Source organism: Podarcis raffonei, chromosome 12 (genome assembly GCF_027172205.1).
Source record: "Podarcis raffonei isolate rPodRaf1 chromosome 12, rPodRaf1.pri, whole genome shotgun sequence".
NCBI classification, from domain to species: domain Eukaryota; kingdom Metazoa; phylum Chordata; class Lepidosauria; order Squamata; family Lacertidae; genus Podarcis; species Podarcis raffonei.
In genome coordinates this window covers 30,723,765-30,739,792 of record NC_070613.1, presented here as the reverse complement: position 1 = coordinate 30,739,792, position 16,028 = coordinate 30,723,765, and the positions used below count along the sequence as shown (strand labels likewise).

The 16,028-nt window shown below is 42.0% G+C and overlaps 1 protein-coding gene across 3 annotated transcripts in view; it reads left to right on the top strand.

Annotated features, from left to right (window-relative positions):
• THSD7A (thrombospondin type 1 domain containing 7A) overlaps positions 1–16,028 on the top strand; it is a 219,576-nt gene that overhangs the window by 107,623 nt on the left and 95,925 nt on the right. For all 3 annotated transcript variants that reach the window (XM_053409570.1, XM_053409571.1, XM_053409569.1), the window contains 2 exons: positions 638–793; positions 4,802–5,005. In XM_053409570.1, the coding sequence (XP_053265545.1) occupies positions 638–793; positions 4,802–5,005 (360 nt within the window). The remainder of the gene's footprint in view (positions 1–637; positions 794–4,801; positions 5,006–16,028) is intronic.

The window sequence follows — 16,028 nt, the reverse complement described above, 5'->3', positions numbered from 1 at the left end:
AGTTTGTGTAATGTGCTCCCTGCTATCTCAAGAGTCATAGAAAGCTTCCTAAGGAGATACACTTTGCTTCTATTTCCTGTGCCATTGCATGCATGTACCCGGGTAAGGGATCCTCATAGGCCACTCGATTAATAATTCTGTCTGGATATAGCATATGGAAAGCACACTGCTGTCATTTCCCCCTCTTGCAGGAAAGAGGGGTTTGAGAAACTACACAGCATATGTATACCTATTCAAACTTCCTTTTCTTTAACAGTGTGGACTTCACACATGCATCCCTTAGGTGGTCTGAAATAGCCTTTTGAAAGTGGTGTCATTGCTTATGGCGCAGCTGTGTTTTCGTTTCATGGAATGGAAGAACAGAATGCTTGGAAATTATGCAGTATTTTCAGAGATTTCCAAACATCATGTCTTGGATATGAACTAGCTCTAGTATAGCTTCTAGTACAGCTTCCTGGGCTCTAACCGCCCCCGTCCCCCATTTCAAAAACTAGAGGGCACCAGCTTGAGGAAGGCCAAATTAAAGAGATGAGAAAGCACTCTCTGATGGGTAGCAGTGTTGACTTGCAGCAAAGCTTCATTCATGTGTGAAATAAAAACAAAGAACCCCATTGTGCTGTCTTTTTCTTCCCTATAGCATCTAAGCCAGTGGACTACAAACTGTGCACAGGGCCGACACCTAGCACAACACAATTGTGCCATATTCCATGCCCCATAGAGTGTGAGGTATCAGCCTGGTCTGCTTGGGGGCCATGTACCTTTGAAAGCTGTGATGACCAACAAGCCAAAAAGGGTATGTGCATTTTTTAAATAAATGGGTATTAGTTGCTTTTATTGCATACTGAGCTAAACTAGAATAATGTTTGAGCTCTAGGTTGATTTTGACATAAGCCTTGTATATAGACAGGTGGCCAGTGCCACCAAAATTTGATCAGAAAGAGACTTCCATGTTTGCTGACAAATATTAAATAGGAATTCAAACAGCCATTACTGCCTTAGTTTCAGAACCTTAAAGCAGTACTGTCTATCTGAATTCTTCTTTTATTGTAGTCATTGTTGATAATAAGGACTTCACTGAAGAAGGGGTATGTGTTGAGGACGTCTCCCAACCAAAGGAATGTATATGTCCGAGATTTAACTCTTTATTATCACAGGTAACACAGTCGCTTTTACAGCTCTGGACACTGACCCAAACCAATCTAGCGTCTAGGCAGCAATTTCCAGGTCCGTGCCATAACGAGAAATTGCAACAACTGGGGACTACTCTCCCTCCAGCAGTTTATGTACATTCCTCCTCTGGGCTGCACACATATAACTAGAGACTACGCCTGCTTGGAAGCTGCTTCTGCTCTTCCCACTTCAGTTCTCTGCTGGTTCTGGGAGACAGTGGTGCAGGGGAGAGTGGGGAAGCACCCGGCCCTTAACTGCACTGGCCTGCCTCTCCCTCCAGCTCTGAAGCTTCCTGTGCCTCTGAAGATCCCCCTTTCTCCTGGCTGGTACAGGTCCCCACAGACCACTGCCCCACTGCGCAGTGGCGTAGCGTGGGTTGTCAGCACCCGGGGCAAGGCAAGTAATTTGTGCCCCCTAACCCGTGGAGCGAGGTAGGGGCAGAGAGCTGTGAGTGCGAGTGCGCCCCCCCCCCAGATGTTGCACCCGGTGCGGCCGGCCCCCCTGCACCCCGCACGCTACGCCACTGCCACTGCGCCCCCATAAATGGCTCAGGACTGCAATACCTCAAGGACCGCCTCTCCCCATATGAATGGCCCTAGACCCTGTGATCATCATCTGAGGCCCTTCTTCATGTGCCTCCTCCATGAGAGGTCCAGTGGGTGATAACATGATGACAGGCCTTTTTGTGGTGGCTCCCTGTTTGTGGAATGCTCTCCCCAGGCGGTCTCGCCTGGTGCCTTCATTATATATATGAAAACATTTCTCTGTATCCAGGCCTTTGGCTGATTAAACAATTTATGACTTTTTAAATGTGCTTGTGGGAGCAGGGTGGAGGGTTATTGGTTTGGGTTTTTTATGTACTTTGTGTTTTCATTTTGTATTTTTATGTGGTAAACTGCCCCGTGATCTTTGGTGAGAGGGTATAGAAATAATGTTAAGAAGCAGCTGCAGTGCTTTGGAGATCAGTAGAGGCAAGTCAGAAAACAGGGTGGACTTGCCAATATTTCAGAGAAGGAAATATTTCTGCAGAGAAAGTCACCTTCACTCACAAACAGAAATCCCCATGGACTTAGTTATGGCATTCTTGACACCATCCATCTGGAATGATTTGTGCTCACAAAATAGCCAAGCATTCAGCTTCCAAAGAAATATTTTGCTCTTCAAAACGTTTATGTGTACATAATAAAACCATTCCTCTCAGCGATTTGCAGGCACATTGCAATGGTTTGCTCCAGGAATTTACAGCAGCATTTTAACTGGAGCTGCACCTGAGACATGTCAAAGAGCCAAACTAGCCTTGCAGAACAGTCACACGCATCTTAAACACCTTAGTCAAGTTCACCTACAAAGCACGGGTGGGAAACTCTACACCAGAGGCAAGTAATCTGCCACCCTCAAGATGTTGCCAGACCACAGCTCCCATCATCCCTGACCATTGGGCCATTCTGCCTGGGGCTGATGGGAGTTGGAGCCCAACAACATTCAAAGGGCTACAGGTTCCGCACTCCTCCTTTCTACCAAAAAAGTTAATGAAGAGTGGAACAAAATCAGCCTCTCCCCTGTCTTACCTCCCCATCCCATCTAGCTTTTAAGTGTCCTGCAGCCCCAAGGCTGAGATACTGGAAGCAAACTGTGATGGAGATTGCTGGAAACCATAGAGTAGAGAGAAGGTCTTCATTCTTCCCTGTGCTCTCCTTTTTCTCCAAAGAGTAGACCCTACCTATTTTATAAGTGAATGGGGCAAGCATCTGTTTAACATGCTGGCCCCAATTGTACCACCTTCATGCTGTTGTCCCTTCCTCTGACCTACCAGTTTTGCAATTTCTGCTTCTTAGTCTGCACCTGCACCCCACATTATTGTTGCATCCTTTCCTTTCCTTTCATGCTGTTGTTTCCAGGGAGATCTACCCCCACCAACCTGTCTGCTGAAATCAGATTTGCACAGGTTGCAGGGGCTGGAGTATGCAATAAAGAAGCTCTAGGCTAGTTACCTCTGTTAGGAATGGGGAAGATGCAGGAGCCACAATGAGGACCCCTGAAAACTTGGCGTAGATCTTATTAGCATGGCCCATTCCAAAATTTATCACAGTAATGGAGGCCAGATCCAGAAATATTTTAATCTCCTGACTAGTCAACAGTGAAAAGTCCCTTTCCAGGCATAACTGATCACACACCCACATACAATCTTACCCTTCCCTGCCTTCACATTTCAGCTTCATTTTGAACACAGCCGTTGTACTGTAACTTTAAAATCTATTTTTTCTGCCACCTTGAGGCAAATAGTTGAAGAGAGACATAATTCATTTTACTTTTACTTATTCTCTTTCTGTCTTTGCCTTCCTCTGTTTTAGTGGGCTCCTCTGGCCCTTGGATTTGGAAGCAAACTGACCTCTGCAGTTTACTTAAACCTTTTCAGAAACGTTCTGCAGGAATTACAAACTTCCCCCCTTTTTATTTGCTTGTTCCTATTTGCTACTTAATCAGTACAAACCCTCCCCTTTCCTCTTTCTCATCTTATATTTTTTAGGCTGCAGTCCTTTATCACCTACCCAGGAGTAAGCTCTATTGGACTCAGTAGGGCTTACTTTTGAGTAGACATATATGGGATTGTAATGTACGTCATTCTCTTTGATTGATAAATATGTTTATTTGTCAGCTTTTTAAAAACCCCTCATACACTTATAATTGTGATCCATCTCTTTCTCTTACCTATATTTCCTGTTTCTGTTTCTCCTACACTTTTGTTCCATTCTGTTTCTTTTCCTTCAGATTCAGTTATTCTTTTTTTAATGCCCCACATTTGCCTCAGAGCTGCCTCACAAAAAGCTAAATATATTCCAAGAACTAAGAGCTGAAGCCTGGCTACACCTTGAACTGAGCGCTGAAGATCAAGGTTTTATGCCATGCCTGCTCTTCAGTCAGTATTGTACTTTTCTGGATTTTTGGGTCATCAGAGACTTACTTGAGCAGCTTTTCTCCTCAGAGGTAGAAGATTAAAGTTTAGAAAACAAAGGCAATCTGAATATATTTGTTTTATGGTTGATGCTGTCAAATACTAAATCACATTTCCGATGCCAGTATGTAAAAAGATGGCAAAAAAGCATGAGGTGGGAAGAGCCTTTTCCCCGCCCATACATTTTTAAAAATCAAACATCCTATGACTGCTTTCATGAGACAGGGAGGGCAAAGGTCAAGCACACAGGTGACTAGCCTCACACATGGATTCTCTTCACATCCTCAAGTATATGAAAAGTATCTATATAAACAGAACAGGCAAATGTCAAGGGGTATCGCCAACATTATTCAACTTACCCAGCGGCTGCACTTGAAATGTGTTTTTCAGATTTATCACACACACAAATACACATACACACACAAACACACACACTTGAACACACAATGCAGAAGTCGGCAGTTCATTGGCAAGAGTTCCAAGACTTTCAAGGTTTGGATATTTTGTTATTTCAGAGATGTTAATTACATAAAGTCTTGTATTGAACAAACATGTCACAGCTGTCTTCAGGAAGCACTTGGCAAAAACCATACAGTTTAAAACGTGAATTGGAAACGATGATTATACCTCGGGCATTGAAATCGCTGTGATAATTGCTCCTTATTTCTCATACTCAAGGTTTTAAACTAAGGAAACGTCGCATTACAAATGAACCTACAGGAGGCACTGGCAACTGTCCTCATCTGCTTGAAGCCATCCCATGTGAAGAACCTTCTTGCTTTGATTGGAGGATAGTACGACTGGAAGACTGCATTCCAGACAATGAGAAGGAGTGTGGGCCTGGTACTCAGGTGCCACAGGTGGTCTGCATCAACAGTGATGGTAGGCTGATCCGCCCGTTTTCTGGGGTTTCTCATTCATTTATTCTGGGGAGTTGGTGTTTCACAGGGGGAAAAAGAAGGGAGGGGGAAGAAAAACCCCAGTCCTCTTGAGTTCCTGTGATGGGCACTAGGATCCTGCGTGTACAGCAATGGAAATTTTATTTTTATTTTGGCTCTAGAAGCCAACTGTTCTCCCTCCAAATTGCAAGCGCTGGCCCATCACTGTGGCACTGTCCAGAAGTTGTTCTACAACAAAAGCTAGAGGTCACCATGTTAGCTATCCCTGGAATAGACAAATGCTGTGTTTTGAACTGTCTGCTGTTTTTTTAAAAAATGCAGATAGTGTTGAATGGAAGAAGAGGAAATTGTTTGAAGAAAATGGGAGATAAAAACAACCAGCTGCACGCGTGGAATTCTGCATTTTGGTTGTAGTGTTCTGATTAAAAAGTGGCTATAGATTCAAAGCAAAATTTACTATACATGTTTCAGCAATGGATGCAGATCTTGTACTATCAGAAAGTAAAGATTGGGCTCGGATTAGTTCAAATCACAAACAGTTGGTGGGTTGCCAACATCCCTTTACATGTGCCAAATTTATGCTGATGGAACGGCAGTGTGAATGAGGGGTGGATGTAATTGTTGACAGGAATGTGATGTGAACTCCCATGCTCATTCACTATCTGAGTTGCCATTTTTATCATGCATTTTGACAGGCTAATTTTCACTAGTGTGAAGTGTCAGTGTTTTCAGTATTTCTTTAGAAGATGGAGGTGGAAATAGAATCGGTAAAAAAGGAAACGATAAGAATTTGCTTGGTAGATTGACTCAAATTTTCATTTCATTTTTTTTTTTTAGTTGAATAGAATTGAACTGGAAAGTAATGTTTCCCTCTCTGTCCAAATGCAGATTAATACTAATCTGTGAGCTATTGTTCCTTTGGCAGGTTAATAATATCTTAAGAAACAAAGTGTAAGGGCATGAGTACATATTTTTTTAAAAAATCTACATGGGGCTGCCATTGAAATTGATGATGCTGGGTTGCACTACCCTCCTTCCTTTTATCATAGGAATAGGCTTGGGTTGGCTGTAACATGTGGTTCAGCCCTTTGAAGTTGGTTTGACAGGTCATGTTGCGGAACATTTCCATGGGCAAAGGAAATGCTATTGTATCATGGTTTGAAAGGGAAATAATTACATCATATTGATTTTTCACAATAATTGCTATCTATGGCAACATGCATGTATAACATAATAATTGCTATATGGCAATATGCATGAATCTCTTCTATTAAAAAGTTAATTTGAAGGAATAGAAAAAGTGGATGGGTGGAGCATATATACTCAGGGCTTTTTTTCAGCCAGAAAACAACTCAACAACTTAGGGTTGTCCACCAAAAAAAAAGTAGGAGTTCCTGCACCTCTTTTTCTAGAAAAAAAAAGCACTGTATATACTTAGATTTACACAGCTATTTTCGCATATGCATCAACCAGGTGTAAAGGTAGGGAGTAGTTTTGTTAGTAATACTATAGCGTGCTCCAAACTGTCAATAAAATGTTTTTAAAAATGACAGTGCAAGTTGTGCGGCAGAGCCAGAGTCTTGTAAATGCTTCAGACAGATTGAAGCGAGAGGTCACCTGGTATGCGTTTAGCCGTTACACCAAATGTTATTTTGTAATTAAATTGGGCAGAGGGAATTGGAGTTGATTACTTGTGCACACAGAGCTGTATCTAGTCTTGCACTGTGACTCCAGATTTTGCTTTATAATTGAGTTGGGGCTCAACTGGGAAAAGCAAGAATTAGAGTGTAAGCTTTATTTTCATGTAGCTAGCTGAGCGCATCATATGTCCTTTGCCTAACAACCCTTATTCTCCAAGGTGAGTTTTATTTGTATACTGCATTTCCACAGTTCAAACCATGCTCAAGGCAGCTTGCAAAGTGGGGGAAAAATACATAACTACAACATAATGAAAGTATTCATAAACAATAAATAATATATTTAAAAATACAAAAACAAACCGAACAATTTTCACACAAATCACAAGATCTAAAATAAAGATACAAACCCCCACTCCCACCAGCAGTAACTGCCCACTCCAATAACAGTCCCCAAACATCCTAGCCAAGAGTCTGTTCAGCAGCCTCAGCTATTGTAGCTGGAGTCAGTCAGGGCCCCTCCCTCCCGGCCAGGTGGAAAAAGGCATGCAAGGCGACTAGTTGGGGCTCTCCAGGGTCTCTGGCAGAGGCAAGGCTTTCCCATGCCTTTCTACCTAATCCTTTTAAGTTTTTGATCTTTAACTTTTGCCCCTTCCTCATATGGCCATGCACATCAGAGTGCGGCATACCTTTGCACCTGCAATAACATCAAATACAGCAAGAAAACACTTCCACAGTGTGGGACTACACATAATAAACATGCAGCTTGCTATACAGCATATACTCTTTGGGCAGTGTTCAACAATGTTGTAGCACAAGGACTTTGGGCTGTGCAATGGAAGTCACCATCTTCTCTCCCCTACACACCCCCCTAGATCTTTTCTGGGGGCTCCCCCAACCCTCTGGAGCAGATAGGGCAGGGGGATCAGGGAGGCAAGCAGGGAGAGGAGAAGGAGGGGAGGTTTTGTTGCGCAAAGTGAAAGCCTTGCACTAGTCATGCAGTGGTGTCCAAACTATTTCCAAAGAGGGCCAGATTTGATGAAATGAAGGGCCATGGGGGCCAACCAAAGGGCCAACCAAAGTTGTTGACCTTTTTTAGGTTTGAAGTTGTTGATTTTTACCCCAAAGTTGTTGAGTTTTTTTTAAGGATTGAACTGCCACAAGGGCCAGAATAAACCAACTGGCAGGTTGGATTAGGGCCCCCCCCAATGGTCTTTGTACATGCCTGGGGAAGTACTTTTGTTAGACACCATTTGGTTTTCTGGCAGCGCCAGGCTTGTTGTAGTACATCATTTATAGGAAAATGTCTGCACAAATACTAGTGAAGAGTAGGCGATAAGTCTGCTCTCTGATGAACATCCACATTGGGCAGGAATGGAGATATCTTCCTAATTGTTCAGCCACATTACTACACAACGAGGTGATGGCTATAGCTGTCAAATGCTGTGTGTCTCAAACAACACTCACAGGCACGCCAACCCTTTAAGTCATAGCTTGTCTTGTGATTTCTCGGGGTTGCTTAATGGCAAAGCTCAAATCAAATTACCCAGTCCTGAGCTTTCATTATAAAAGAGGACATTGTTAGCCCTTGAGATTTCCAAGGGAAGGATGATGCAGCTGACGAGGAGGCTATTAGGGCATTGCCTTTCCGCATGAAAGTGAGTTAACTGCCTTTCTCCTTCTCATCCTGCTGCATACAGTGTCTTCAGTATCATCTTTAGGAAATCCTGCATTTCTGTGCATGGTTCAATGCAAAAAAACCAAACCCAGGCATTTGAGAAGTTTGGTGAAGCTGGAGCTGAGAGAATGGAAAAGACATTGCAGAACCACCTGCCACGATTGCTTATTCTGCTGTGTTGATGTGTCATGGTTGGCACCTCCTTCCTGCTTCTCTGACAAACTGTAGGATGACCAAAAGAAGGAGTTCAGCATTAGGGTCTCCCCATAGTTCTGATAGGTCACCAGATAGGGCAACAGCATTCAGGACTGTAGGCTCCTCGTTCTCTCCCAGCCAGCTTCTGACATGAGGCATTTTTAGGAAAAGTAGGGCAGTAGCCAAATGTTAGAGCACTTGCTCTGTATGCAGAAGGTCCCAGGTTCAATCCCTGGTGCCTCCAGGTAGGATGAGGAATGTCTCCCCTCTGAAACGCTACAGAGTGACTGCTAGTCCATGTGCACAGAACTGAGCTAGAAGAAGAAGAAGAAGAAGAAGAAGAAGAAGAAGAAGAAGAAGAAGAAGAAGAGTAGTAGTAGTAGTAGTAGTAGTAGTAGTTTGGAGTTGATATCCCGCCTTTCACTCCCTTTAAAGAGTCTCAAAGCAGCTAACATTCTCCTTTCCCTTCCTCCCCCACAACAAACACTCTGTGAAGTGAGTGGGGCTGAGAGACTTCAGAGAAGTGTGACTGGCCCAAGGTCACCCAGCAGCTGCATGTGGAGGAGCGGGGAAGCGAACCCGGTTCCCCAGATTACGAGTCTACCGCTCTTAACCACTACACCACTCTGGCTCTCCAGAAGGACCAAGGGTCTGACGCGGCATGAGAGATAGCTTCATGCATTCCTAAGTTTTGCTTGCTTTATCTGGTAATTTTAGGAGTGCCTTGACTGTATAGATGGAAATCCTTGCATACCTGAGAACGTGCTTCCTGTAGGGGGCAGTGCCTCACAAGTGAAGCAGCCTTTAGTTAAAGGGAATGTTCTTAGTGAAAATGGCACCATTCATTGACAAAGTACAAATAGGAAGTCTCCTCTTTGAAACCCTGGAGAGCCACTGTCTGTGTTGCTTTGAGCAATGGCCTCTGTATGCTCCTGTATAGCAATGGCGGAGGTTAGGGAGTTGTGCCTCCAAGCCCTTGCACGGTTTGTAACTTCCCTTCTCTAACAAACATCTCTAGTGGTTTCAGATGACAGCCAGTGCGAAGGCTATGTGCAGACTGTCTGCTTGGACGTTCATTAAATACTTCGCATAATTGTCCCGTGCAGCGCTGCACAGCACCTAGCAGCTGTGAAAGAGAAGAGGGAGGCAGGTACAACAAGATGCATAAGTTCTCAGTTTGTGTGAAGGAAAGGATCTTGGCTTAAGACTCCTTCGTCTCAGGTGGCTCCTCTTTAGCTCTCCCTTCCCACAGCTAGTTACACATACAACTTAACTCCGATTTAAACAGCCAGAGTTTAAAACCTAAACCTGAAACAACACATTATCAAAGACTCATAAGTACTTGAAGTGTCCGTGCATTTCTTAGCCTCCTTTCCTGCCCCAGGGTTCTTTACTACACACTGCAAGAAACCAGTGTGTTTTACATCTTGGGGGAATGGGGTGCTGCTGTACGGTAACTTCATTGCTTTACTATCAACTAAGCCCATAAAGCAGATCAGTATCTCCTTTTTCCTGCTCTCTGCATCATTTAATGTGTTTGAAATATAATTAGCTGGGATATTATGTTTAAACCTGAGGTCTCTTATTTTACAATTAGGCTCAAATAGCAGTGTCTGTGGGGGTGTTGTGTATAATTAGGGATGAGCATGTCTATTCAATTTGTTGTAAAGAGAGGAGCCATTACAGCCATTCAGACAATACCGGGATAATAGATTTATCCTCCAGCGTTTCTGCCAGAGGCTTGTGATTGTCATTGCCTTTCCACAGTGCATGGCAGTAATCAGAATTTTAATTCAAGCTGGAGGGGGAGACCTGACAGTTAGTACCCTAAGTTGTCATTGTCTAGAATATAATATACTCCTGTGCATTTTATTATTGTTGCTATTATTTAAAAAAAGCAGAACTTCTCTCCTCTTTGCTGACAAGGAAGTGCTGGGGATTTCTTTTTTAACTTGACTGCTCAGCCTTTAAATTTAGAGCAGCTGCAGTTAAAAAGAAGAAGAAAAAGCAATTCCCCCTGCTGCAAAATTAGATCAACGCCGATCATAATTCCTATCGCATGGATTAGTTGGCTAAAGGTCTCAGGTGATGGGTAAAGACTTTTCCATGCTGCAGATTAACCTTTGTGAACGGCAAAGGTACAACAAATGTAAAATGTGCATACAGAGATTAAGCAGCATTATTGTAGGGGTTCCTTTTTGCCCTGAAATGTTTTAGGTATTTCATTTTGAGATGGCTTAGTGGCAGTGCAAGGGGCCATCTCGACTGCTGTGATAAGTGTAGTGCTTCTGTATCCACTCTGCTCAGAAACAGTACAGAAACTGCAACCTCTCCCCACCTGCCATAAGCATTTCTCTGACTGAAATAATGCAGTGAAAGATTCTGTATTAACATTGCTGAGGAATACATAAATGTAGTAACCTAGGAAAAGAATAGTTGCTTATCTTAATTCCCCACCTCACAAGATGGGGATACCAGGACCATCATATAGTACAACAGTGGCAGTTTATATTGCTGCAGGATTCATAGCGCAACTTCTCCCACCACATTATTATTATTATTATTATTATTATTATTATTATTATTATTATTATTATTATTATTGAGATGGCACTTTTCCAGCTGACAATGTTTGGCAGTATTATAAATCGAGCTCCATTCTCCCTAGAAGTTATTCTCTGAGTCAGACTAGCTTTATGCAGATGTTGAGCTATGTGAAATCAGTGTATATAGGTGAGAGACAGAAATTTCCTCCCTCAGCCTTTGCACATTCCATGAACATCCTTCACAGATCCCCTAAACACACAAACTGTAGGCACATATGCTGAGCTGCCTGCTCAAAAAAACTTGCTTTTATCAATTCATGTGTACTTGTTGTATCATTCGCAGCAGGGACGGGCAACTTGTGGCCCTCCAGATGTTGTTGGATTCCAACTCATATCAGCCCCAGCCATCATGGCCAAGGTTGAGTGGGACTCCAGTATCTGGAGGGCCACAGGTTCCCCACCCTTTATGTGGCGCCTTTGCAGATGTTACAGTGAATGAGGACCTTCTTATCCATCTTCTGTCCCTTCAACCTTCACTTCATGCAGCCTGCTAGGGGGAATAGAGGAAGGAAAGTAGCTCAGTGGTAGGAACACATGACTTTGTATGTAGAAGGCCACAGGTACAATCCCTGCAATCTCTAGGTAGGATGGGAAAGATTCCTGGAAAGCTACTGTGAAATGAGTGTAGACAATATTGCTCTAGAATGGACTTCATGTTCCTTGCTGCTGAGATCCTGCTCCCCTTTCCCCATTTGTGTTCTCTATATGGCTTTTAAACCTCTACCTCTACCTAGGGTTAAATGAGATTTTGCACATGTGTTCAGCAGACCAAGTGTCCAAAGCTAATTGCTTTAGAGACAAGTACACAGAAAGTTTTGATCCGGTTCTCTGTAGAACTCTCACTGATTGCTCCGCATTGAATAACCAAGCAGCCATTCATTTGGCTATCATCACCTCTACTGGGATCAATTCTCTTACTTAAAATATTTTTATAAGCATAGAAAATAATACAAAATACTTAAATTACATATCTGTTTAAGTATGTGGAGAGGTATGCATACATTTCCCTAATTGTGATTGTTGTCCCCTCTCCAGATCCAAATCCCCTTCCCTTGTTCCTCTGTATGGTTTGCTTGTTTCTCCATGGGGCAGTTAGTTTTCCAAGTGACTCTGCTATAGCTGCAGATGAAACGGATTCCTGTGGACTATATGATAAGGTGCACATGCATCAAGTGTGCATCATTACAACATTACAAGCTGGGACAGAACTACTGTACAACAGATGACCTGTTTTTGAATGTTTACGGAGAAAGCTTGTGAATATCAAACTGGTTTATAATCAACCCTGTGGGAGTTTACCCACCACTATTTTAAACAAGACAGACAGAAACCAAGGATGGGAAAGCAACGATGTGGGAGGAAGGCAGTGCAAGACTGTCAAAAGCGATTTGACTATACCCATGACCTGTCTTCTTTGATGGCCCTTTTGCTAACGTAAATGATTTTCTTAAATGGTATTAAGCCTTGGAAATACTGTGCTGATGGATGAATGATATTTTAAAAATCCATCTTATTAGCCTATTATTTCCTCTGTAAGCCTGTCATGTTCATTTCCTTCACTCAGCTCTTGCTCGCTTATTGACCTTTCTTTAATCTAGACCACAATTTTTGTTGAGTTCTTATTAGTGTGAAATAATTCTTTTACCTGCTATGGAATATCTAAATCCTCAAGAGAACATCAGCTTCCTCAGCAGCAAGTTTAAAGACCTGATATATGTGATTTCAGTATAATGAACATCCAACTGTTGGGCAGCTCACGATCCGAGGACTGCAGAATCTAAGACATAGTTCAACATCTTAACTGTAGAAAGAATCAAAGCACCAGGAAGAGATTATCTATTTTATAAATTAATGCAAACAAGACAGGAGTTATAGGAAAGCTGATCAATAATGTGTACAAACTGTATTCAGCTGAGCTGTTCATGAAACATAGCCCCCCTAACCATTTTGTTTCATTACAATGACTAACTTTGTTGAAACTCCTAGATTATTATTTTTTTGTTTCTTTATTTAACATTAATAAGTAGTTTGTTTCATGGTGAAACAGAGTTTAGGTCCCAAAACCTAAAAGTTGATGCAATTAAAGAAGGCAGCATAGAGACAGGACATGATGGAATTATTTTGATCTATTATTCATGCTCATGGCTTGCTGGATGGTTTTCCTGCCTGAGCTGGATTGCATCCACATTGTATTTATTGGTAGAAATGAACCAATGTAGCAGAGATAGGGAACCAGCTGTTGTTGGACCCCAACTCCCATCAGCCCCAGCCAGCATGGTCAGTGGGCAGAGATGGTGGCACTTGTAGCCCAATACATCTGGAGAGCCCTGGGTTCTTTATCCATGCAATATAGTATCACACACAGTAGTTAGAAACACACTAGAAATCCTCAGTTAATAAAATATTCTAAATTTGCCCCTTCAGCATTTTATATTCCCCTTGCTCTGCTTTATTTAAATTTGGCCTATCAGTCGGATAGATTGATCTGTTTTGGTTCCATGACTCAGATTGATTTTACTCCCCTGCCTGTCTTCAAACTTAGTTCCCCCCTCCCACTTTTCATTTTTACCAAAATGACACTTGATTGACTCAAGCCATGGGAGCAGCTTGCTATGCTTGACTATGATCAATACGCTGGTGTTCACTGGTCCTTATCATTCCCAGTATGACTGAATTAACAAATGAACCCTGAAAATGTTTCAAGTAGCTGTCAAATTGCACAGGAGAAGCCCACTGATATTGGACGCAAAGTGCTGTGCTGTTTCAGTGCACACCACCTGTGTCAGAAAACATTGACCATGGCACCATGCTATTTGTGTGAATTAAGAACTTAAACAATGCCGGTAACAGCCAAATCAGCAGTTTCTTTCTCTCCAACAGTTTCTGCTTCTTACAATGCTAGATTTTGGCTGCTGAAAAGATGTTACTAAATAACATACGGTGATTTTAGGATGCTAATTTTTTTTAAAAAAATGAATAAAATAAATCTAATAACCATGTTAATGGTGTTGGGCTTAATTGACAATTGGTTTGGCATGGTATTAAGCACTGTTTAGTCCTCATTTTTATTTTTTATGTATCTTTGATCAGGCAGGGAAGTTAACGCTTCTCACCCTGTTCCAAAGACCAGTTGCTCAAGCTTGCCTTCCTCTTGCGCAAGGCTGGTTACAACCCTTCCTGTTAACTGATGTTGCTCTCTAATCATGGAAGTGCAGGCCTGCATCATCCTCTTCCAGAGGCTTTGAGACCTAATGGGGTCTCAAAGAAAATGTCCTGGCCATGTTATATAGTGCTCTAGGCCATTTAGATTCTGATTGCAGCATTTCACAAAGAAGAAGTTAGTAGTTCTACTCCATTGTTCCCTTTCCTCGAACTTCTCCAGCAGAAAATTCAAAGTTGAAAGAGATCATATTATCAGGGGAGGAAAAAACAAGTTATCACAGCTTGAATGCCTGAGGATATTAGATTTTAAAATATATTTTCTGAGGTAACGCGGTTATGGAAAGTGTTTGTTTCACACACTTGCTTAATATATCTTCTGTATATAGCTGGCAGATGGTGCAGTATTTTACAACTAAAAATACTTATTTTTTAGACTGGGAAATACTATTCCATTGCCTCTTTATTTTTTATCCCTGTTTGTTAAATTTAGACAGTGTCTACATGAGCATAAGCCTGATTGATGGTTGTAATATAAATGGAGACACATATGATTTCCCATTAAGATACCTGAGAGTGGATTTGAGAAGATATTAATATTGCATCCCAAATGCATACCCATTATCTTAGAATGATACTGTATGTCACAGCATAACCACATGGATCTGTTTTGTGTGTGTGTGCGCACATGTGTGTGTAATTTTGCTCATTTTTAAAAGTAAATGAAAACCAAAGCTGTATCAAATTCACAAAAACAATGCATAATATATACAGTATTATTAATATTTCTGGAATCAATACACCATATAGAATGAAAAATGTATTTAACATGACTAAAATCTGTTTAACAAAACAACAAACAAGACCTGCTGGACAATGAATGAGCAGGTTTATTTAGTTCTCTTGGATACCAGCCATGTATCCAAGTAGGAAACAGAACTCAAACCCTTATGACTATATGAATTGAATTGAAAATGAATGGGGAGGGGGCATGGCTTTTGTTGCAGCCTAGGTAAAGGAAGCAAACCCTGGCATTGTTGAAGGGGATCATTGGCAACCAAGGTACTGAGGCCAGTTAAGACTGGACCAGTCTGCATAGTGAAGGCACCAGTGACTAGTAATAGCTAATAATGCCATTGACCCACCTTGGACGTTGTTCACCACCATTCAAGTGTAGTCACCCTTCAGTAAGAACAGAGCTTCCTCCCTATCACCTGTTCTACCCAGTGGTAATGGACGATTTAATCCTCTCTCGCCAGCACTCTGTGGACAGACTTGTACATGGATTTCCCACATTTCCGTTCGTTCACGAAGTGCAGGAAGCAGTATACAAAAGAATACTTACAGTAAAGGTAATATGCTACTCCTGAACAGCCTTTAAGTCCCCACCTATGTCGGTGGGAGGAACTGTGTGGAATTTCAACAAGCACTTATTAAGCAATTGTTGTGGAGGGGGGATACTTTTCCTTCCAATTTTTTCTTCCTGGCCATGATTCATGTGTGTGGCAGTGAGACATAGGAGTAGAAAGCAATTATTCCGCTTGCTTGTGAACAGTGCTTCTTCAAGCTTATAGATCTCTTAGGGATGGAATATATTACGGCTTATAATTATCTTTCCCTCCTTATAGTCTATTATCCTGGGCACAATATTTCAAGCAGTAGGGGATATTTCCTCATATCATCACAGTCGTGCTTGGTTCTGTATACAGAATTATCCTGATTCTGCAAATA